Source organism: Ascaphus truei, chromosome 14 (assembly GCF_040206685.1).
Source record: "Ascaphus truei isolate aAscTru1 chromosome 14, aAscTru1.hap1, whole genome shotgun sequence".
NCBI classification, from domain to species: domain Eukaryota; kingdom Metazoa; phylum Chordata; class Amphibia; order Anura; family Ascaphidae; genus Ascaphus; species Ascaphus truei.
Window position 1 is genome coordinate 58,279,351 of NC_134496.1, and position 23,996 is coordinate 58,303,346.

Below are 23,996 nucleotides of genomic sequence, written 5' to 3' on the forward strand. Positions count from 1 at the left end.
TTTTTAGGTGTTGAGATGATCTCTCCCCCCCAGCTCCTTGTTTTCTGTATTCATTGTAAAGTTCAGTAATCTTCAGATGTTTGTTTAGAATCCTGCAAGTCTTAACCCTTTAAAAAATGTATATATATTATTAGCCGTGTTAAGCTGTCTCTTTCTTGCAGTTTAATTTATTTTCTTTTTTTTGTTATGTAATGTTTGTTTTCCTCATTTTCCCGTTATGTTGCATTTCAGAACATGTAACCTCTAATGCCAGCGATAGTGAAAGTAGTTACCGTAAGTGTTTACTTTCTTGCTTCTATTAACTCCTCATTTTGTTCTTTCACTGTAAGACTTTTTATATGCTTCATTTTTAATTGGTGTAACCTTACTTGCAACACTTGTTGCAGAAGATTTGTCAGAATCTGTACATATATTAATATTTTTTTCAAAGCTTAAACTAATATTTGGAATGATCCATCACTATAACGGGCAATAGAAATGTATATATCCGGGGGGGGGGGGGGAGGAGTCTTGTGTATCAGAGACTCGTGGTTGCAAAACTTGTTCTTTTGCTCCATTTTGTCCCTTTTTTCATATTTGTTTATTTTTCTGCGGGGACTTTGAGATAGATATATAGATCTAAATTACCATCTCTATAAAGTAACAGTGTGAATTCACCTATTCTTTTTAATTTGCCTAATGTTTCTGTTTATCCATTGTTAAAAATGAAACGCACTGAAGTACACATATTGAAATTGTCTTGTTTTCAATTTCTTTTCACTGCTATCTTACATGAAAGTAATCTTGATTACGGATGAGTATGGATGTTCACAAGGTCTATTCTACTAATATCTCTTACTTTAATGGCATTATATACTTTTATACCTCAGAAAAAATTAGGACATAATCTTGAAAACTATCTTTCATTTTTGGGTGTTTCATCGGAATTGGATCATTTGGCACAAGAATAATAGCTTTCCATGCATATTAGATTTCTGGTGATTTATCTTTTAAAAGCAATCATTGTTTCAGATCTTGTTTATTCTTGACCGCATAAAATGAGGTTTGAAAAGTATATTCTGTCTGTGGGTTCATTTGCATGAATAATTTGAGATGTTGCACTTCACAGCTGCATGGTGTTTTGTTTCGGATTTGTGGCATTTTTTTTTAAAGGAACAGTATTAAAATAAAATGTGCCTATTTATCTTTTGCAAACTAGCTTGCTGAAATTAAGAAACGACCATAACATAAAAAAATTGGCGTAATGACATTTTCAAAGGTAGATAAAGTGGTACTTAAGAAACATGGTCTAATAAAACAATCTATATAAATTTAGCAGGTACATGTGCCCTCTTGTGTTTTCTCATAGCCAACACATACATCCCAATTCTAGATTTCAACCCTCTAATAAAGGTACATTCACCTTTGCAAAAAATTAAAAATAAATCTTGTCTGCTGCTGTTACATAATAGATGTGGTTGAAAAAAGACACATGTCCATCAGATTCAACCTATGTTAAATGTAGACAGAAACTTATCCTATATTTGTATTTACAGTACTTTTATCCAGAGGAAGGCAAACAGAAAACCCCAGTGAAACATTATCCAATGATGTCTCATAAGGCTGCGCTTAGTGCCGGTGACGCGACGTCGCGGCAAAACAAATGTATTGCCGCCGTCGCGTGCGCTTATAGTAAGCACGACGGGAGCAATGTGGCGGCGCGAAATTTGTACGACGGTCAAATTTGATTTTTCAAAGGCTGTCGCCACGTGACAGCCTCTTAACCAATCAATGGCCAGGTCGCTTGCGACGCGAAATACAACTTTCGCGGGTGACGTAATCCGTCGCGTCGCTATCGCGCGCACTATAAGCATGGCCATGGGGGGGGAAAAATCATTTCCTTCCTGATTACAATATTGGCAATCCGATTTCGCCCTGGATCAGCATCCTTCCCATGTTTACTTATTTGGTATATCCCTGTATACCTTTCCTTTCTAAAAAAGATGACCAACCTTTATTTGAAGATATCTATTGTATCTGCCATCGCAGTCTCCATGGGTTTAGAATTCCATATTTTAACTGCCCTTACTGAAAAGAACCCTTTCCTTTTGTTGCTGGTGAAATAGCCTTTTCTCCAACCTTAAGGGATGACCCAGTGTCGTTTGTGCTGCCCTTGGGATGACTAGTTCTTTTGAAAACGCATTGTATTGACCCGAATATATTTGTCTATTGCAATATCCTCTCTCAGACGCATCTTTTGTAATGTAAACAAATTAATTTATCTAGCCTTCCCTCATAAGTCAGATTTTCCATCCCCTTTATTAATTTGGTGGCTCTTCACTGAACTTTTTCTAGTTTCATAATGCCTTTTTTATGGAGTGGTGGCTAAATCTGTACTCTATATTCAAGGTGTGGTCTGACTAATGCTTTATACAGTGGCATAATTATGCTTGGTTTCAGTCCATCCATACACCGTTAATACTACATGAGATATTATTTGCCTTTGTAACTACTGTCTGACATTGGGCACTATTGCTAAGCCTGCTGTCTACAAGCACTCCTAAATCATTTTCCATCAAGGATTGACTTAATTTTGCCACATTCAATTTGCAAGTCACATTTTTATTCTTGCGCCCCAAATGCATAACCTTACATTTATCTGTATTAACCTCATCTGCCATAGACCTTCCAGTCTATCCAAGTTCTTCTGGAGAGAAATTACATCCTGCTCTGATTTTACTACTTTATACAATTTAGTGTCATCAGCAAAGATGGAGACTTTGCCCTCCATGCCAACCTCAAGGTCATTAATAAACAAGTTAAAGCAGGGGTCCCAGTACCAATCACTGAGTAGACCACATCAACTGCATTTCCCTGGTACAAAATCCTACTTACTGCCTCAAAGAAACTAAAAGGTTAGTTTGGACAACCTAACCATCATAAATCCATGCGGACTATTACTAATAATTGTGTTATCCATTAGGCATTCCTGAATATAATCCCGTACCAAACATTCAAGTAACTTCCCCACTATTGATTTCAGGCTTACATGTCTATAAGTCCCCGGTTCTGATCTAGCTACCTTTAAATATAGCCATAGGAAATGGAAACGTCTGGTCTTTTAAAGGGCTAATTCCTCCTAGCAGCAAAATGAACGAATTCCATTGATTTGTTTAAGGAGTCTCATCTGGGTAATTGATGCTTTTTATTTTATTTTTTTCAAATCGGGCACCTGTAAGTATTTTTATTTAAAACACAATTTAAGTTGGGAACTAAAAGGAAGGTCTGTGATAAGTCAGCAGCCCAGCCAAAAGAATTGCGTTGTAATATTGTACTGAGTAATTTGAGAATTCGTATTTGTCCTTGTCACAGTAACTTATGACAAGATATAACAAACACCAAATATCTGGGTTGAACTGAACGAGGCTTAGATATAATAAAATATATTTATTCCTTAAAAAGGTGAACACAGCAATATAGTACAATTAACATGCAAGAAGGTAACACTTACTTAGGGTTGGGGAATGGAGAAGTATCAGCTAGCAATTCTCCAGCAATCCGGTGACATTCAAGGTGAAATCAGAAGAACAAAAACTGTAGGGTTGACACAGTTTATATACCTTTGTAACCCTATTCTTAACATTGAATACAGACTATTGGTGAACAATTATCTGTATCCAATCCCTAATGTGGAAACACAGTTTAACCCATGCCCCCCAGCTAGTTAGCCCATGCGTACTGGGACTCTAAGGGTCTTATTTCTGTAGCCCCATAATTAAATCAGGGGCGACGACCAGTCTACCAGATGAAGTATCTGGCAGGATCTTAATTGTTTGTAGGTGTAGATATAACACTTACAAACCACTCCAGTTTGATGCTTCTCCGCCCTCAGGTAAACAGTTACAGTGGCAGAGTCTTTTGATCAGTACTTGGTTCCTAGACTTTGGGTCGCCCCCCTGACCATTTGCATTCCTTTGTGTGAAGGAATCTGCGCGGGTTTTTATCCCCGCCTTGGAATACAATATTAAAGTTAAAACACAGACATATTAAAATATCCGGTTCCATTGGGTCCAGCGGGTCCAAACTTTCCAGATCTTAACTGGGACATCATATGATCCAAGTTTCAGCCTGCTGCGACCTTCAGAACCGGAGATACACAAATACCACTTAAACCGTTTCATACTTTAACACAAAATTCTCCGCTGTAAAATAAATCACAGTTTGTCACTATACAACTATTAACCCTTGCCCTCCCGGATGGATCCAGGTGTGTGTGTGTGTGGGTGTGTGGTGCCGACACTGACATTATAATGAAACATGGGAACAGGGGAACATACATTTTCCTGACATGACAAGGTGTAAGCCACATTCCTGGACCGCAGTCCAGTTAACCCCTTGCCTCCCTGGTGAGGTCACGGGGTGGCCATATGGGGTGCAACCCCTTTAATACCGGGCCAACCCCCCTCTCCCTCTACACCTCCCCTTCTTAATGGGTGATCTGTGGCCCACTGGCCCTAACGGGGAGTGGGGCACTGCTGGCACCCTTAACGAACTCAGTCTCAGAGGGATAGTCCTGACACGAGAGTCCATCAGCATTGCTGTTTTCACTACCCTTTTTGTGCTGAATAGTAAACTCAAACTCTTGCAAGGCCAAGCTCCACCTTAGCAACTTGGCATTCTCCCCTGATGCCCTCTGCAGCCAACTCAGGGGGTTGTGGTCTGTGAGGACCGTGAAAGCCCTGCCATACACATAGGGCTGGAGTTTTTTGAGTGCGCACACAATGGCCAAGCACTCTTTCTCAATGGTGGCATAGGCCACTTCTCTGGGGAGTAGTTTTCGGCTGAGGTACACCACAGGGTGCTCTCTACCGTTGTCCCCCACTTGGCTCAACACAGCCCCAATGCCATAGTCAGAGGCATCAGTCTGTATAAGGAAATGTTTGGTATAGTCCGGGGCAGCCCAGCATGGGGGCCCCAGCAAGCGCAGTTTTCAGTGCCTGGAAAGCAGTTTCACAGGCAGGAGTCCAGGTGATAAGCACCGGCAGTTGCTTCTTAGTCAAATCAGTCAGGGGTTTGGCCACAGCGCTGTACTGTGGGACAAACTTCCTATAGTACCCTGCGGTGCCCAAAAATGCCATCGCCTGTTTCTTGGTTTTTGGAACAAGCCACTGAACTATGGCTTCTACCTTGGCTGGCTCTGGTTTGAGGTGCCCTCCACCCACCCTGTGCCCTAAGTACAGGACCTCTGCCATCCCTACCATACACTTAGTGGGTTTGAAGGTAAGCCCAGCCTCCCTGATCCTATCCAGCACCTCAGCTACATGTCCTAAGTGGGAGTCCCAGGAATTACTGAAGATAGCGATGTCATCTACGTAAGCCCTGGCATAGCTCTGCATCCCTTCCAGTAACCTATTGACCAGGCGTTGGAAGGTAGCCGGGGCATTCTTCATCCCAAATGGCATCACCAAAAACTCATAGAGGCCACTTGGAGTGATGAATGCTGACTTCTCCCTAGCCTCCAGGGTCAGTGGGATTTGCCAATAGCCTTTGCTCAAATCCATAGTGGTCAGATACTTTGCCCCCGCTAGTTCATCCAGTAACTCATCAATGCGGGGCATGGGGTCGGCAGTTGACACCGTCCCAGCGTTGAGCAAGCGGTAGTCCACACAAAACCGGGTGGTCTTGTCCTTCTTAGGGAATAGAACTACCGGGCTTGCCCAAGGACTCTGGGATGGAGTAATTACCCCTAGGGTCAGCATCTCCTCTATCTCCCTTTCCATACTGGTCTTGACCTCTGCTGACACTCTATAAGCGTGCTTATGCAGTGGCTGCAGATCCCCTGTATGCACTGGGTGTTTTGTGAGATGTGTGGTCCCTGGCATGTCAGTGAAGAGGGCCCTAAACTTAGCTAGCATGTCCCTGGCTTCTACCTGCTGCCTAGCACTCAACTGTGCCCCTATCTCTACCTGCTCCACAGTGTTTCCCTGCCTAGCCTCCCCTAGGAGATCAGGCAGAGCATTGCTCGCCGGATCCTCCAGCAGTGGGCTACAAATGGCCATTACTGCTCCCATACTCGGTGCTCTGTATTCTTTCAGCATATTGACGTGATATGTCTTATGCCTCTCAGGCTCTACCTGTACAACGTAATTGTACTCATTCACCTTTCGGATAACCGGGTACTGTCCCGACCAGGCAGCCATCAACTTGTTCTCCCGAGTGGGTTTGAGAACAAGCACCTACTGTAATGGGATGAATTCCCTGCTACGGGTATTCCGGTCACACCATTGCTTTTGCTTGGTCTGAGCGGCCCTGAGGTGGTCCTGGGCCACCCCCATGAGCATCTCTAACCGGTCTCGGAGATCTACTACATACTGGATCACTGAAGCATCAGTAGCAGTAGCCTCCCCTTCCCATCCCTCACGGAATAGGTCCAGAGGTCCACGTACCCTGCGGCCATATAGTAGCTCGAAGGGGGAGAAGCCTGTAGATTCCTGCGGTACCTCTCGGTAGGCAAACAGCAAGTGCTGTAAATGAATCTCCCAGTCTTTCCCCTCCGCCTCTATAAAGGTCCGAAGCATCTGCTTCAGGGTACCGTTAAACCTCTCACATAATCCGTTTGTCTGGGGATGGTAAGGGGTAGTGCGCCGGTGCTGTACACCGCATGCATCCCAGAGACAATGTAACAGTTCACTCATGAACTGCGACCCCTGATCGGTTAGGATCTCACTAGGGAAACCTACCCTAGAAAAAATGTTCAGCACCCTATGGTGCCAAGCGCTACCGCCTCAGGGTACCGGGTGGCAAAATCCACCACCGTGAGGATGTAGCGCTTCCTTGACCTGCTAGGAATTATAAGGGGTCCTACAAGATCCATCGCTACTTTCTGGAAGGGTTCCCCTATTATCGGTAGGGGTTTCAGGGGTGCCTTCACACGGTCGCCCGCCTTACCCACTCGCTGGCAGGCATCACAAGAGCGGCAGAAATTGCCCACATCTCGAGATGCCCCCGGCCAGTAGTAACGCTGTAATAACCGGGCTCGCGTTCTGTTGACCCCCTGATGTCCCGCTAACGGAATAGAGTGAGCTACCCGTAACAGTTGCTGTCGGTACCCCTGGGGCACTACTAGCTGTCGCTTACTGGTCAATCCCTCCTCTATCCATGGGTTCCCTTCTTCTCTATACAGGAGTCCCTTATACCATAGGCATTGCTCAGTGCCTTCCCCTGCCTGAGATTCGGACGCCCAAAGTCTCATGCCGGCCAGGGTAGGGTCTGTCTTCACTGCCTCCCTAAACTGGGCTCCTAATTCTGGCCACCCCCCAGTCATGTCATTGTCCGGAGAATGGGGAAGGGTGAGGGGGAACAGTAAGTCAGTCTGTGGTTGCAATTGAACCTGGCTTACCTCCCCCGGGCTCCTCTACGACCTGCGCTAACGTTGGTCCCAAAGGCTGAGGGACTGGCGCCGCCGCCATTGCCGCTGTCTGGCTCCGGGTAACCGCCGCCACTGCAGTGGGTTTGGGCACTCGGTCGTAGGTGCAGGTCATCGGACCCAGATCGTTGCCAAGAAGAACTTCAGCATCCAAACCGGGTAAAACCCCCACCTCCCGCACACCCTGGCCCTCCCCCCAATCCAAAAAGATTCTGGCCACTTGCAGGAAACGTGGCTCTCCGTCGGCCACAGTGATCTGTATCCCAGGGCCTGGGAGTAATTCCTCTGGCCGGACCATATCAGGTCGGACCAGGGTCACTGCAGCTCCTGAATCCATCAAGCCGACTGCTTGCTGGTCACCGACTGTGACCGGGGTGAGATGTCTGCTCCGGCCGTCCGTTTGCTGCAGGTCCGCGCTGAGATGTCCTCCGCTCCTGGCTGTAGGCACCGATGAAACCGGGACAGGTGTGGCATGGGACGTCTCGCTGGGAGTTGGTTCCATGACCGGTCCGGAATCTTTGGTGGAAGCCACCCGCACGCGGGCTACCGGCTTTGCAGCTGGGGTGCGTTGCCCCTGATGGGGTCCGCCGGAACGCAGGGGTTCCGGGCAATCTGGTCTGATGTGACCAGGGCGGTTGCAGTTGTAGCACCGGCGCTCGTGCCGGAGCTCCCCCGCCTTCGGTGGACTGCTGCCCGCAGGCGGCCTCTGAGTCCATTGAGGGGTATTGGCAGACTTTTTGGCCGGGGCCGTCACCACCGCCGCCTTGGCTACTGCTTTGGCGGGCATCAGGGCTCGACTGGCCACATAGTCGTCTGCAACCCTCGCCGCCCCTGGTAAGTCTTGGGCTTCTTGTCGTACACCCAAGCCGGCGGGCACTGCTGCATGAGCTGCTTCTGAAAGATGAGGTCCAGCAGGCGTTGGTAAGTCCGTGCCTCATAGCCCTCCACCCAGCGTATCCCGTACAAAGCCATGCGGGTCACGTAGGTAACATAGGACTCCAGGGGCTGCCTCTCTTCCTGCCGGAATTTACCCCGGTAGGCTTCAGGGATAAAACCGTACTGAAACAGTAACAGTTCTTTCAGGTGGTCATAGTCATCAGCATACTCATCTGGAAGCGCCATCATCGTCTGCTTAGCCAAGCCGGACAGTAAGGGGTCCAAACGTGCAACCCGATGCTGGGGAAGCACTTTGTACCGCCGACACTGTGTTTCAAAGTTCTTTAGAAAACTGTCGATCTGATCGGTACCTTCCACGAACTTGGTGAGACTGTGCTGATCCAGTTTGAGTTCATCGTTGTTGGGTTGGACAGGGGGGGCAATAAGCGGGTCTGTTCACTGCCATAGTGATAAACTGCAGCCGCTCCTCCGGTGTCCCTCTGTCACCCCACGCAGTAATCAGTGCCAACATTTCAGGGGTGAACGGACTGGTAGCCGCAGCAACCAGTACCCCTCCTGTTGCACTGCTCCCGGGAGGTGCACTCGTTCCCTCCCCGAGATTCCGCCACCCCGGCACTGGGTTCCTTCCCTGATCTCCGGGTGGCTGTATAAGGGCATGCTGAGCCGTATCCTGAGGCTCTGCAAGCCGGGCTTCATAGTCACCGATTGCGTCAACCATGTCTGCGACCTCCTGGTTCTCATAGTGCAGTCCATATTCACGGCACTTGTCCTTCAGCTGAGCTCGGGTCCTCGTGTTGGATGAGCCTTCAGCCTCGCTCATGGTTCACGGTCGCAGCAGTGAGGTTGTGTTACAACTTGTGTTAACTGTTGCACTACTGTGTGTTCAATATCTTTAGTCCCAGGAACTCGCAATTCCCTTCGAGTTCCCACTATATTACAGGGTCTCACAGTACACTGTAATACAGGTTCAGTTCAATCCCGCCGCTGCCACCAGTTAATTATAGAGCTTGTCACAGTAACTTATGACAAGATATAACAAACACCAAATATCTGGGTTGAACTGAACGAGGCTAAGATATAATAAAATATATTTATTCCTTAAAAAGGTGAACACAGCAATATAGTTCAATTAACAGGCAAGAAGGTAACACTTACTTAGGGTTGGGAAATGGAGAAGTATCAGCTAGCAATTCTCCAGCAATCCGGTGACATTCAAGGTGATATCAGAAGAACAAAAACTGTAGGGTTGACACAGTTTATATACCTTTGTAACCCTATTCTTAACATTGAATACAGACTATTGGTGAACAATTATCTGTATCCAATCCCTAACGTGGAAACACAGTTTAACCCATGCCCCCCAGCTAGTTAGCCCATGCGTACTGGGACTCTGAGGGTCTTATTTCTGTAGCCCCATAATTAAATCAGGGGCGACGACCAGTCTACCAGATGAAGTATCTGGCAGGATCTTCATTGTTTGTAGGTGTAGATATAACACTTACAAACCACTCCAGTTTGATACTTCTCCGCCCTCAGGTAAACAGTTACAGTGGCAGAGTCTTTTGATCAGTACTTGGTTCCTAGACTTTGGGTCGCCCCCCTGACCATTTGCATTCCTTTGTGTGAAGGAATCCCCACCTTGGAATACAATATTAAAGTTAAAACACAGACATATTAAAATATCCGGTTCCAGAACCGGAGATACACAAATACCACTTAAACCGTTTCATACTGTAACACCGCTGTAAAATAAATCACAGTTTGTCACTATACAACTATTAACCCTTGCCCTCCCGGATGGATCCCTGTGCGTGTGTGTGTGCGTGTGTGTGCGTGTGTGTGTGTGTGTGTGTGTGTGTGTGTGTGTGTGTGTGTGTGTGTGTGGTGCAGACACTGACATTATAATGAAACATGGGAACAGGGGAACATACATTTTCCTACCACATTACTTCTCTTGAATTCGTCCAGAAATTGGAATCTATACTGTCTAACTGCTCACGGGCTCTTGTATTATTACTAGTAGAGTCCCAGAAACAGCGGTTAGAAATTATTGATCATGAACTTGATGTTCAATTAAAGAACTTTCATCAATTTAAAATTACTCCAAATTTCAACGAATTTGAAATCAAATTCCAGCGTGACTGTGGCAGGACGGCCTGTAGGCTTCAGGGTAAACCAAAAGTTGAGTAGTTTTATTTTTCCACAACACAAACATTTGGCCACACTGTCCCTTTAAGGCAAAACAAAACTCATAAAATGAACGCCTACTCCCCATTGGTAGACCTTGCTAAACATTCCATGCCCTATCTATCGGGCTGGCTGGCTTTGTCCAGTTCCCACTCCCTAAACATATACCACAATAGTTATGGAACAATATTAAAGTCTTTACTGTATCTTTGTTTGTGAATCTCTGTCGCTAGAGAGAGTTTAAGAAAGACTACAGAGCTGTCCTGTGGAAGCTCCTATCCAGAAGGTTTAGTCAGCCACATAATACAAGCAGTAGCCTCCTTATCAAGGTGGTTGCCAGCTGTCTCAGCTTACTTCCTGATTGCCCAAGTATTCTTACTGGGTTAACCTTCTGAGTGCTGAATGAAGGACTCAAATGTATGTTATGTATAGTGCCGACAAATCACCCAAAAATGTACTCGTCACCTAGCCCCGCCCCCATCCCCGCTTTAAATTTTTATTTTTTTTAATTCCTATTAAGAATAACTTTCGTTCTTGACATAAGTTTATTATTGTATTACAATGAGGGAGATGGGGTGAAAGGGTGAGGGTGGGAGGCAGGGTGGGGGACAGGGGGACGGGGACAGGATGAGGGGGACAAGGTGACAGGATGAGGGGGACAGGGTGGTAGGATGAGGGGGACAGGGTGGCAGGATGAGGGGGACAGGATGACGGGTACAGGGTGAGGGGGACAGGATGAGGGAGACAAGGTGACAGGATGAGGGGGACAGGGTGGCAGGATGAGGGGGACAGGGGGACTGAATGAGGAGGACATGGGGACTGGATGAGGTGGACAGGGGGACTGGATGAGGGGGACAAGGGGAATGGATGAGGGGGACAGGGGGACTGGATGAGGGGGACAGGGGGACTGGATGAGGGGGACAGGGGGACTGGATGGATGAGGGGGACAGGGTGACTGGATGGATGAGTGGGACAGGGTGACTGGGTCAGGATGTGGGGGACAGGGTGACTGGGTCAGGACAGGGGGACTGGGTCAGGATGAGGGGGACAGGGTGACTGAGTCAGGATGAGGGGGACAGGGTGACTGGGTTACGATGAGGGGGACAGGGTGACTGGATCAGGATGAGGGGGACAGGGTGACTGGGTCAGGATGAGGGGGACTGGGTCAGGATGAGGGGGACAGGGTGAATGGGTCAGGATGAGGGGGACAGGGTGACTGGGTTAGGATGAGGGGGACAGGGTGACTGGGTTAGGATGAGGGGGACAGGGGGACTGGGTCAGGATGAGGGGGACAGGGTGACTGGGTCAGGATGAGGGGGACATGGTGACTGGGTCAGGATGAGGGGGACAGGGTGACTGGATCAGGATGAGGGGGACAGGGTGACTGGGTCAGGATGAGGGGGACAGGGTGACTGGGTCAGGATGAGATGGACAGGATGAGGGGGTGGGGATGAGGGGGTGGGGATGACAGGATGAAGGGGTGGGGATGACAGGATGAGGCGGTGGGGATGACAGGATGAGGGGGACAGGGTGAGAGGATGAGGTGGTGGGGATGACAGGATGAGGGGGACAGGGTGACAGGATGAGGGGGACAGGATGAGGTGGTGGGGATGACAGGATGAGGGGGACAGGGTGAGTGGGTGGGTACAATACATTTTAAAAAGACCCCCACCGCCACCCCAATACATTTTAAAGACCCCCACCCCAATACATTTTAAAGACCCCCACCGCCGCCCCAATACATTTTAAAGACCCCCCGCCACCCCAATACATTTTAAAGACCCCCCCGCCACCCCAATACATTTTAAAGACCCCCCCGCCAACCCAATACATTTTAAAAGACCCCCGCCGCCCCAATACATTTTAAAAAGACCCCCGCCGCCCCAATACATTTTAAAAAGACCCCGCCGCGCCAATACATTTTAAAAAGACCCCGCCGCCCCCCCAATACATTTTAAAAAGACCCCGCCGCGCCAATACATTTTAAAAAGACCCCGCCGCCCCAATACATTTTAAAAAGACCCCGCCGCCCCAATACATTTTAAAAAGACCCCGCCGCACCCCCAATACATTTTAAAAAGACCCCGCCGCCCCCCCAATACATTTTAAAAAGACCCCGCCGCCCCCCCAATACATTTTAAAAAGACCCCGCCGCCCCAATACATTTTAAAAAGACCCCGCCGCCCCCCAATACATTTTAAAAAGACCCCCGCCGCGCCATTACATTTTAAAAAGACCCCGCCGTCCGAATACATTTTAAAAAGTCCCCTGCGCCCCAGTACATTTTAAAAAGTCCCCTGCGCCCCAATATATTAATAAAAAAAAGCACCACTGCTGGCTGCTGCAGACAGCCCACGGAGGACTCATTTCTGGGACGGGGGGGGAGGGAGGGCGGCTAATGCACCCACAGGACCCTGCTGCAGACGGCCCGACGGGGGGGGGCGGCTTTGGATGCCCCCGCAGGGGGTGGAACAAGGGGGGGCCGCAGGGGGGGAACAAGTGGCCGCAGGGGGGGAACAAGGGGCCGCATGGATGACAAGGAGGCCGCATGGGGTGACAAGGGGGCCATGGAGTAAGACAGGAAGGGAGGGAGCAAGGGGCTGCGAGGCCCAAAAAAATTGGCAGCTTGCCAAGACGCATCACCAATCAGGAGGAGGTTTTTTTTTTTTTTTTTTAAGCTTGAGCAAGAGAAATGAAACGGCACCATGTGTGCTGCATGGGCCAATCGCCAGTGCGCAGTTTCAGATGTGGAAAAGAAAGTACACCCTCTTTGAATTCTAAGGTTTTACATATCAGGACATAACAATCCTCTATTCCTTAGGCTGAGTCCATGGTGACTTCAGCCGTGCGGAGGTGCGCTGAGGGAAAGCCTTAGTTCGCGCGCCGTCGGGGGGGGGGGGGGGCAGGCCAGTGTCATCACGGTGCTGGTTCACCCTCATTGGGCGAACCGCTCACGTGACCGGCCCTGCACTCCTGTGAGTGCTGAAACTAAAAAAATTTAACTGCTACGCCTCCGCACACTCTCATTGCGGCTGCAGAGGCTCACTGACAAGCGTCAGCACGGGTCAGAGCCTAAGCGCTGACCATGGACTCAGCCTTAGCAGGTCACAAAATTAGGTAAATAAAACCTCAGATGAACAACAACACATGACATATTAAACCGTGTCATGATTTATTTAACAAAAATAAAGCCAAAATGGAGAAGCCATGTGTGAAAAACTAAGTATATCTTATGATTCAATAGCTTGTAGAACCACCTTTAGCAGCAATAACGAAGTAATCGTTTTCTGTATGACTCAGGGAGGGAGACAGGGTGATAATTTAGAGAGACCTGTAGGGTCAAGCTTGCTGTTTTGGAGCAAAGGTGTAACTGTTGCATGCGTTAAGGAGTCGGGAAAAGTACCAGAGTAGATGGAGGAGTTGAAATAGTGTGTAAGTATAGGGATTAGAGTAGGAGCAATAGGTTTGAGGAAATGGGATCAAGAGGACAGGTGGTAGAGGGAGAAGAAGAGATCAATAGAGACACATCCTCCTCTGTGACAGATGAAAAGGAGTGGGGGAAGGCAGGAGGAGAGTTAGGAAGAGATGTAGGATGTGAGATGGACACAGCGGGTATGTCTTGCAGAATGGAATCCACCTTTGTCTTGAAATAGTCAGCAAAGTCCTGAGGTGAAATAGTGGAAGAAAGACAGGTAACTGACTGTGTCTGAGTAGGGAGTCCGAGACAGAGCAGAGTTTGCGTGGGTTAGACTTGTGAGTGTTGATTATTGATGAAAAGTATGTTCGTTTAGCCTGGGACAGGGCAGAATTGAAACAGTAGAAGACGTATCATTGGTTACCAGGAGTCTCGTGGTCTCATCACCATGGCAAAAGAATGCTATTTAATGCCAGTTCTCCCTGCAATCTGTTACTCCTTCCCTAACAAAGATCTGTATGCAAGCGAAACACATAGGGTGTCATGACGCAATGACATCATAACCGGGAAGTGAATTGTAGCAGAGGCAGTGTGAGATTGCTGTGTCGCTAGGACAAGGGAGAAATTAGCAATGCAATTTACACTTGGGCTTCGTCCCCATTGCTCCAGGCAGCGCGAACAAGATACGGCCCTCTATCGGGCCGGCCCCAGTCAGTGCGTGCACATGATCAAGTGCGAGTGGCGTGACTACATTTTGAAAAGTCAAGAAATTTGACTTTTGGCGCGATGGCCACGTCACCGCTGCGGTTCAGCCAATGAGGGTGAACCAGCCACGTGACATTATGGCTACGCCCCCACCACACCTCCCTGTCGCAAGTGATCTGAAGTCCTCCGATTGCTCGGCTGAAAGCCATGACCTCCATTGCTCGTGCACGCTCACTGGGGCCGTAGCCTCAGGAATCCGCTCACAATGTATGTAACTACAACAGTAGCCATTAGAGGCAGGGACTTTTGATGTAACGATACATTGTTCCAATTTCAGATTGTGTGAAGCAGCAACTGCAGCTCGATCTGACACAGTGCTTTGTTTAGCCAGAGGCTGATTGTCCTCATTTGCTACTCCCATTCAGAATTATTTATTATTATTTACCCCTGTTCCTGCTTCCAGCCTATTCACTATATACACAGGTTATACAGTTATACCCTTCTGTAATTCATTATATAAAACAGTAATATTCCCGATATATATTCAAAAACGAATAGACGATACCATTCTGTGGCGAACAAAATGCTTTTATTTGTATTTGTATCACAAATAAAAGCATTTTGTTAGCCACAGAACGGTATCGTCTATTCGTTTTTGAGTATTAACTCGGCTAACACTGGGTATGTATGTATGTATATACTGTGTGTGTGTGTGTGTGTGTGTGTGTGTGTGTGTGTGTGTGTGTGTGTGTGTGTGTGTGTGTGTGTGTGTGTGTGTGTATGTATATGTATATGTATGTATATAGTATTGTGTATGTATGTATGTATATATGTATATATATATACATATATATATACATACATACATACATACATACAGTGGTCGACAAATCACCAAAAAATCTACTCGCCGAACAAAAAAATCTACTCGCCACCTAGTACCACACGTGTGCTGCTTGGGCCAATAGGAGCTCGCCACAATGTTAAATCCACTCGCCCAGGGCGAGCAAATGTATAGGTTTGTCGAACACTGTGTGTATATATATATATATATATATATATATATATATATATATATATATATATATATATATATATATATATATATATATATATATGTGTGTGTGTATACACACAAACACACACACACACACACAGACAAACACGCTCGCTACATTGAGTGCTATGTATGGGATCTTTTCTGGTCCAACTGAACCTTGTTCAGTTGTTTTGTACCAATAATTATGTACACAGAAGACAAGGTATGATAAATTTGATTTAAAAAAAACATCCTTTTTGCTGCAGGAAAACAACTTTTTGGCCATATCAGATGCATATTTTTTAGACATAAGATCTTTTAAAGATGTATTACTCTTTTGGAGGAAAATGTTGACCTTGTAGAAAAGGAATATGCTGCAGTCTAATTATGCCAATGTATGTACACTATAAGCATCCCCAAATTCTTTAGTCTTGGGATAATCAAAATGAGCTCCATTAGACAGTATTACGGATAGCCAGACATTTTCAATAAAAGCTTCAGTAAAGTTTTGAGATTTATTTGTCCAGACATACGCTTTTGACAGCTGTTGTTGACAGATTATAATACGTTTTGCTTTTTATTGCTGCATGTAAATCGTTATTGTTCAAGACCATTACCAGCAGGCTTGTATAACCTTTTGCTGGTGATGTATCTTTTAAGCATTCTATTCAAATGTGTTGTGCCATGTACATTTCTGGGGTCTGTACACACCTTTGCATGGATGGTATGCATATTGTATTAAAAACAGTCATGCAACTATAGTACTCCCATTCTCACCTGTCCTTCTCTTTTTCAATAGGTGGCCAGGAAGACTATGTTTTATCATATGAACCTGTCAATCAGCAAGAAGGTTTGTGAAGCCAGTGGCCTATCAGAATTGTAGTTATTTTGCATTTCATTAAAGCTTTCCATTGGACCAATACAAAAATTCTCAGTAGGTGTTGTGAGAAACTCTGCTAACTCTTTATTTTTATTTTAAGGTGTCGCGGAAGAGAAACGTTTAATGAAGCAACAGCTTCCTTAAATAATGCCTTCCAATTATATGTGAAGGAAGCACTTGTCCGTTAAGAAAAAAATATAAAGAAAAGGGGAAAATTATAAATCTACCTTTTTGTATGTGTCTACCTGGTACATTATACTTAATGTAACACTCAATTTTCTAGTAGAATTAAAATAACCTGTCATAAAATAAAATCTGAAGTAATTGCGGCATTTATCTTCATGAGATTCTAATTTAATATATCCCAACAAAGGGCCTCATGCAGTAAGCGGCGGAAAGGCACTTCTCGCCCGTTTCCCGTCAAAAATGCCAACCCCTATTCAGTAAGGGGCGAAAACGTGGTGAGAATAAAAAAAAAAACGCCAAATTTTTTGGCGGTTGTTTGTTTTTCTGCCATTGGCGAGGCGAGAAGGCACTTTTCGCCTCAAATAGACCTTTTTTCCGCCACGCTGTATTCTAGTAGTGGCGAGTAGCTTTGCGCTGTTATTCGCCACTCTAGAATGGCGTTTTTATGCCGAATCAGCCACGCAAAAAAAAGTTGGCAAGTTGCTGGTGAAAGGATGCTGATGAGCGGCGGATCGGCACTTAGAAAAAATTCTGGCCTTTTTCCTGGCTGGGATTGATGCCGGGGGTCTCCTGAGCTGATACCATTAATACCAGCACCGGAGCCCCCCGGCATGTATCCGAGGCAGCAAAAATGCATTTAAAGGCCATTTCATTACCTTAGCGGCTAACCGCTAAGGCAATGAAGGGGTTAAGCCGCCGTGCCAGTTTTATTGTGGCTAGCGGGGGTGGGTGATGGGGGTATTTGGCCCTTGTTGTTTGTTTAGGCTTGCGGGGGGGTTGCGGGTGAGCTTAACCCCTTCACGACCGTAGGGGTTAATACCACTACGGTCATGAAGGGGTTAAGCCCTCCCGCTACCCACCCGCAAGCCCTAAACAAACCACCGTTGGGTTTAATACCCACTTCACCCACCCCCGCTACACACAATAAAATAAATACACACACAACAGCCCCACACTAAATATATATATATATATATATATATATATATTACCCCAACAACCCCTATACCCCCCTAACATGCAGTATAGTAATGGGCACAATTACTATTATCAGTGGTTGACAAATCACCAAAAAATCTACTCGCCACACAAAAAAAATCTACTCGCCACCTAGTACCAAACGTGTGCTGCTTGGGCCAATAGGCGCTCGCCACGATGTTAAATCCACTCGCCCGGGGCGAGCAAATGTATAGGTTTGTCGAACACTGACTATTATCCACAAATGGATAATAGTGAATGTGTCTATTTAAAATACATAAAGAACAATAAATACATTAAATACTTATAGCACTCACCCTTGTCCGGCTGCCACAATGAAGGCCATCCTCATCTTCATCCTGCCAATTGCCCCATCCGCTTCTGCAAAACATACACAAGAATAAAAACATCCCATGTAATGTCCCCATAACCCTTAATCACCATAGCGGTTATTAACCGCTACAGTCATTAAGGGGTTAACCCACCCTCACCCACCACTCGGGAGGCCCACATACCCTCCCACACTACCCCCCCCCCCACCACGTGAGGCCTAACCACCCTCACCCACTACCCACAAGGGAGGCCTACCCACATACCCTTGGGGCCAATCCCCCCTCCCCCCACCCCAACACATACAGTACAATAATGTGCCAAATAGCTATTATACAGATAGGGATAATAGATTATTTGGCCATTATTAAACACATTAACTAGCATAGTAAAATAAAGAAACTTCTACTGACCTCATCAATAAGAAGGCCCCGTCGCCAGCATAATCCTTGTAGTCCATTGCCAAAATAATACATAGCTAATACATTGCAATTACATTCACATATCAATGAACCCCTTAATCGCCTTATCGGATACTAACCGCAAAGGTAATTAAGGGGTTAAGCCACCCTGGCCCGATACACACCCATCACACATTCCTTTGTACAGTGGTTTCATCATGCAAAAAAAAAATGTAAAACTAAATACAATATATATATATATATATATATATATATATATATATATATATATATATATAGCAACTGTAAATATTACTGTATGTTCATTTGCATGTCTTAGACAGGTCTGCAACCCTGTCTTTACCCATTGTCACCCAGCATACAGCACTTCCACTGCAGCAAGGGATTCTGGGAAATGACATGCAAATGAACAGTCAGTGCCACCTTTTGTCTCAAGCTCGTATTACACAAGCCAATCCTCAAGCCAATGCATGCTGTTTTTAACACAGCTTTTAGACAGAGGCTGGGATGAGATGCATATATATATACACACACATACATATATACATGATGAACCAATATAGAAATAAATGTCTCAGGGTTAACAAAAACATGCTTAAATAAAAATACCACTTCTCTATAACATCCACAATGAAATACAATGCCGTTTCCTAAACAAATCAAATGTAATCATCCAATCTAAAGCATCAAAAGCCTCAAATGTCACTGAAAACATTGCATTTACATTGTATAAATGATGCATTAAATCTAAGCAACATGTAGACGCTGCAAATCAATGTTAACCATACAATATTCCAAAGAAAATAGCATTACATCTACAAAAGTATACTATGTAATTCAATAAAGTCACCATCAATCAATTTACAGACATTAATTACATCCCCAAACAATTAAAATAGCATCCATACCAATTACACAATTAACTATAGCAACCGTTAAAGAGAACAAGTTACCATCATACAAAATAGAAGGACACCAAAAAATAAAATATACAAAAGCAAGCCTCACCATGATCTAAAGTACAGCATACAAGCCCAAAAATTACATCTATCTAATTATAAAATACATTCAACACACATCTATGCATAGCAGCATAGCCAAAATCTTTTAAAATAGTGCAAAGCAAGCTTTTCAAACACAATCATTTCTTACCCTGTATGTATATATCTCTCTAGACATACATACATAAATACATACAGTGGCAAGAAATGATGTACAAAAAAAAAACAACACATGTAAAAAGCAAGAAAAAAACAAGTTACATAAAATACATTTCTTTTCTTCACTTACCATTACTTGACCGATTCACCGACTCCCGTTGAACAGCTTACTTGCGAACCAATCCACGAACAGGAACCCATAAAATAACAGACCAGAAAATAATAAACATTAAAATAATAAAACAAAACAATCCACGGGTCTTGTAGTTGTAATCCATCTTCATCTGTATTCTTCTTTCTTTCAGCTGCGGCTCTCTTCCGGGGTCTTCTTACCGTCTGCTGCCACGCCCGTGTCTTTTTCTGTAGGAGGTCCTTCCTCCTCGGCGTCTGGCTTCAAAATGAGACGACTTAGGCTTTTAAAGGCCTATGACGTCACATTTTCGTCATGGTTTCCACGGCCCTGATTGGGCCGTGAAAACCATGTGCTTTGGCGGATAAAAAAAAAATTATGACGTCACTTAAAGGCAATGAAAGCACAGCCAATCAGAATGGCTTTGCTTCAATTGCCTTTAAGATGATGTCATTTAAAGAAACATGGCCGGCCTCGCATGGTACGGTAGCCAATCAGAGCGTGGGAACTCCATCCCAACTCTGATTGGCTCTAGTACACCATGTGACAGAGGCTTGGGGGAGAACGGATATGACGTCATTGAAAGCCTGTCACATGGTACTAGAGCCAATCAGAGTAGGGATAGACTTCCCACGCTCTGATTGGCTACCGTACCATGTGAGGCCGGCCATGTTACTTTTAATGACGTCATCTTAAAGGCAATTGATGCAAAGCCATTCTGATTGGCTGTGCTTTTATTGCCTTTAAGTGACGTCATCATTTTTTTTTTTTTTATCGGCCAAAGCACATGGTTTTCACGGCCCAATCAGGGCCGTGGAAACCATGACGAAAATGTGACGTCATAGGCCTTTAAAAGCCTATGTCGTCTCATTTTGAAGCCAGATGCCGAGGAGGAAGGACCTCCTACAGAAAAAGACACGGGCGTGGCAGCAGACGGTAAGAAGACCCCGGAAGAGAGCCGCAGCTGAAAGAAAGAAGAATACAGATGAAGATGGATTACAACTACAAGACCCGTGGATTGTTTTGTTTTATTATTTTAATGTTTATTATTTTCTGGTCTGTTATTTTATGGGTTCCTGTTCGTGGATTGGTTCGCAAGTAAGCTGTTCAACGGGAGTCGGTGAATCGGTCAAGTAATGGTAAGTGAAGAAAAGAAATGTATTTTATGTAACTTGTTTTTTTCTTGCTTTTTACATGTGTTGGGTTTTTTTTTGTACATCATTTCTTGCCACTGTATGTATTTATGTATGTATGTCTAGAGAGATATATACATACAGGGTAAGAAATGATTGTGTTTGAAAAGCTTGCTTTGCACTATTTTAAAAGATTTTGGCTATGCTGCTATGCATAGATGTGTGTTGAATGTATTTTATAATTAGATAGATGTAATTTTTGGGCTTGTATGCTGTACTTTAGATCATGGTGAGGCTTGCTTTTGTATATTTTATTTTTTGGTGTCCTTCTATTTTGTATGATGGTAACTTGTTCTCTTTAACGGTTGCTATAGTTAATTGTGTAATTGGTATGGATGCTATTTTAATTGTTTGGGGATGTAATTAATGTCTGCAAATTGATTGATGTTGACTTTATTGAATTACATAGTACTTTTGTAGATGTAATGCTATTTTCTTTGGAATATTGTATGGTTAACATTGATTTGCAGCGTCTACATGTTGCTTAGATTTAATGCATCATTTATACAATGTAAATGCAATATTTTCAGTGGCATTTGAGGCTTTTCATTGGCATTTGATGCTTTAGATTGGATGATTACATTTGATTTGTTTAGGAAATAGCATTGTATTTCATTGTGGATGTTATAGAGAAGTGGTATTTTTATTTAAGCATGTTTTTGTTAACCCTGAGACATTTATTTGTATATTGGTTCATCATGTATATATGTATGTGTATATATATGTATGTATGTATGTGTGTGTGTGTGTGTGTGTGTGTGTGTGTGTGTGTGTGTGTGTGTGTGTGTGTGTGTGTGTATATATATATATATATATATATATATATATATATATATATATATATATATTGTATTTAGTTTTAAAAAAAAAATTTGCATGATGAAACCACTGTACAAAGGAATGTGTGATGGGTGGGTATCGGGCCAGGGTGGCTTAACCCCTTAATTACCTTTGCGGTTAGTATCCGATAAGGCGATTAAGGGGTTCATTGATATGTGAATGTAATTGCAATGTATTAGCTATGTATTATTTTGGCAACGGACTACAAGGATTATGCTGGCGAGGGGGCCTTCTTATTGATGAGGTCAGTAGAAGTTTCTTTATTTTACTATGCTAGTTAATGTGTTTAATAATGGCCAAATAATCTATTATCCCTATCTGGATAATAGTTATTTGGCACATTATTGTACTGTATGTGTTGGGGTGGGGGGAGGGGGTATTGGCCCCAAGGGTATGTGGGTAGGCCTCCCTTGTGGGTAGTGGGTGAGGGTGGTTAGGCATCACGGGGTGGGGGGTAGTGTGGGAGGGTATGTAGGCCTCCCGAGTGGTGGGTGAGGGTGGTTTAACCCGTTAATGACTGTAGCGGTTAATAACCGCTATGGTGATTAAGGGGTTAGGGGACATTACATTGGATGTTTTTATTCTTGTTTCTGTTTTGCAGAAGCGGATGGGGCATTAGCAGGATGAAGATGAGGATGGCCTTCATCGTGGCAGCCGGACATGGGTGAGTGCTATATGTATTTAATGTATTTATTGTTATTTATGTATTTTAAATGGACAACTGCACTATTATCCATTTGTGGATAATAGTAATTTTGCCCATTACTGTATTGTATGTTGTGTATTGCAATATTTATTGGGGGCAATTGTCCCCAATAAACATGCTATTATGCGTTAACCCCTTCATTGCCTTAGCGGCTATCCGCTATGGTAATGAAGCAGCATTAATGTATTTTAATAATATTGTGCGGGAGCAGGGGGTCCTCTGAGCTGAACCGCATTGATTTCTGGCTCAGAGACCCCCTGCTTCCCGAGTTACAGGCCCCGGTTTGGGGCATCGGTTACAGTGTCGACGCATCTTTATTGCGGGCACGTAGCGTATGGGACGCTATAAACATGGCGGCGACACTGCCCACCCGATCACACATACCGGGGCCTGTAACTCAGGAAGCAGGGGGTCCCTGGTCCACAAAGCAATGCGGTTCAGCTCAGGGGACCCCCTGCTCACTGTACAGTATTATTAAAAATATATTCATGCTGCTTCGTTACCATAGCAGATAGCCGCAAAGGTAAGGAATGATTGTGTATTGATATGGGTGTTTTATTCATAGTGTAGATGTGCAGAGGGTCTCCGGAGCTGAACCACTTTGGTTTTAGGTCCGGGGGCCCCCTGCTTCCCGAGATACAGACCACTTTAGGGGGTGCCGGTATCCCTCTGCTTTGTTTACATTCCGCGGTCACGTGATCGGGACATTTAAATGCAGAGGGATACCGGCACCTCATAAAGGGGCCTGTATCTCGGGAAGCAGTGGGTCCCCGGACCTGAAACCAATGCGGTTCAGCTCCGGAGACCCTCTGCACATGTACACTATGCATAAAAATGGTTTATAAAATAATTTTTAATGTGCCGATGTTTGCGCAGAGAGAGCGGCGGATCTCTCTCTGCTGCAGACATATCTCGGCAGGGGACAGCTTCTCGGCAGCTTCTCGCCAGGCAGCCGTCGCGCCACCGGTTACTCGCCATTTTATCAAATGGTGGTGGCGCATTCATTTGCCAGGGATTAGGCCCTTACAGCATACAGCCAGTTTAACACGCTAATTGCAAAACTGGCTAATGCTTTTTTTCGCTGCTTAGTGCATAGACCCCAAAGTCTCCATTTGAGAGGTTTTTTTTTACTTTTTGACGACGGTTGTTTTGTGTTTGATAAAGGAAGACATACTGTAGGTGTCTTACAGCTTCTCTTATTTTATTCTTTTTGTGTTTTCAGTTAACTATTCCCGGCCGGTAATTATTTTAGGGCCGATGAAAGATAGAATGAATGATGACTTGATCTCAGAATTTCCTGAGAAGTTTGGATCTTGTGTTCCACGTGAGTAATTAATTATCTTCACGGTTTCATATTTAAAAACGTTTAATGCCAGAGACCTGCAATACATTGAAGTGCTTTGAATGCATCTTTGGCTGTAAATTTATTAATAATAGTGTTTTCTTTAATATTAATCATAATTTCTAACGCTGTAAAAATATTGGCATCTCTGTCAATATTAAACTCCTTTTCTGATCATTTT

At 44.8% G+C, this 23,996-nt stretch overlaps 1 protein-coding gene across 30 annotated transcripts in view; it reads left to right on the forward strand.

The window, feature by feature from the left end:
* The window catches only part of DLG1 (discs large MAGUK scaffold protein 1), a 257,330-nt gene that overhangs the window by 227,014 nt on the left and 6,320 nt on the right, over positions 1-23,996 (forward strand). For 17 of the 30 annotated variants that reach the window (XM_075571142.1, XM_075571128.1, XM_075571129.1 and 14 more), the window contains 4 exons: positions 232-273; positions 779-814; positions 16,448-16,498; positions 23,696-23,797. In XM_075571142.1, the coding sequence (XP_075427257.1) occupies positions 232-273; positions 779-814; positions 16,448-16,498; positions 23,696-23,797 (231 nt within the window). The remainder of the gene's footprint in view (positions 1-231; positions 274-778; positions 815-16,447; positions 16,499-23,695; positions 23,798-23,996) is intronic. The other 13 variants (XM_075571144.1, XM_075571145.1, XM_075571131.1 and 10 more) reach the window with 2 other exon arrangements.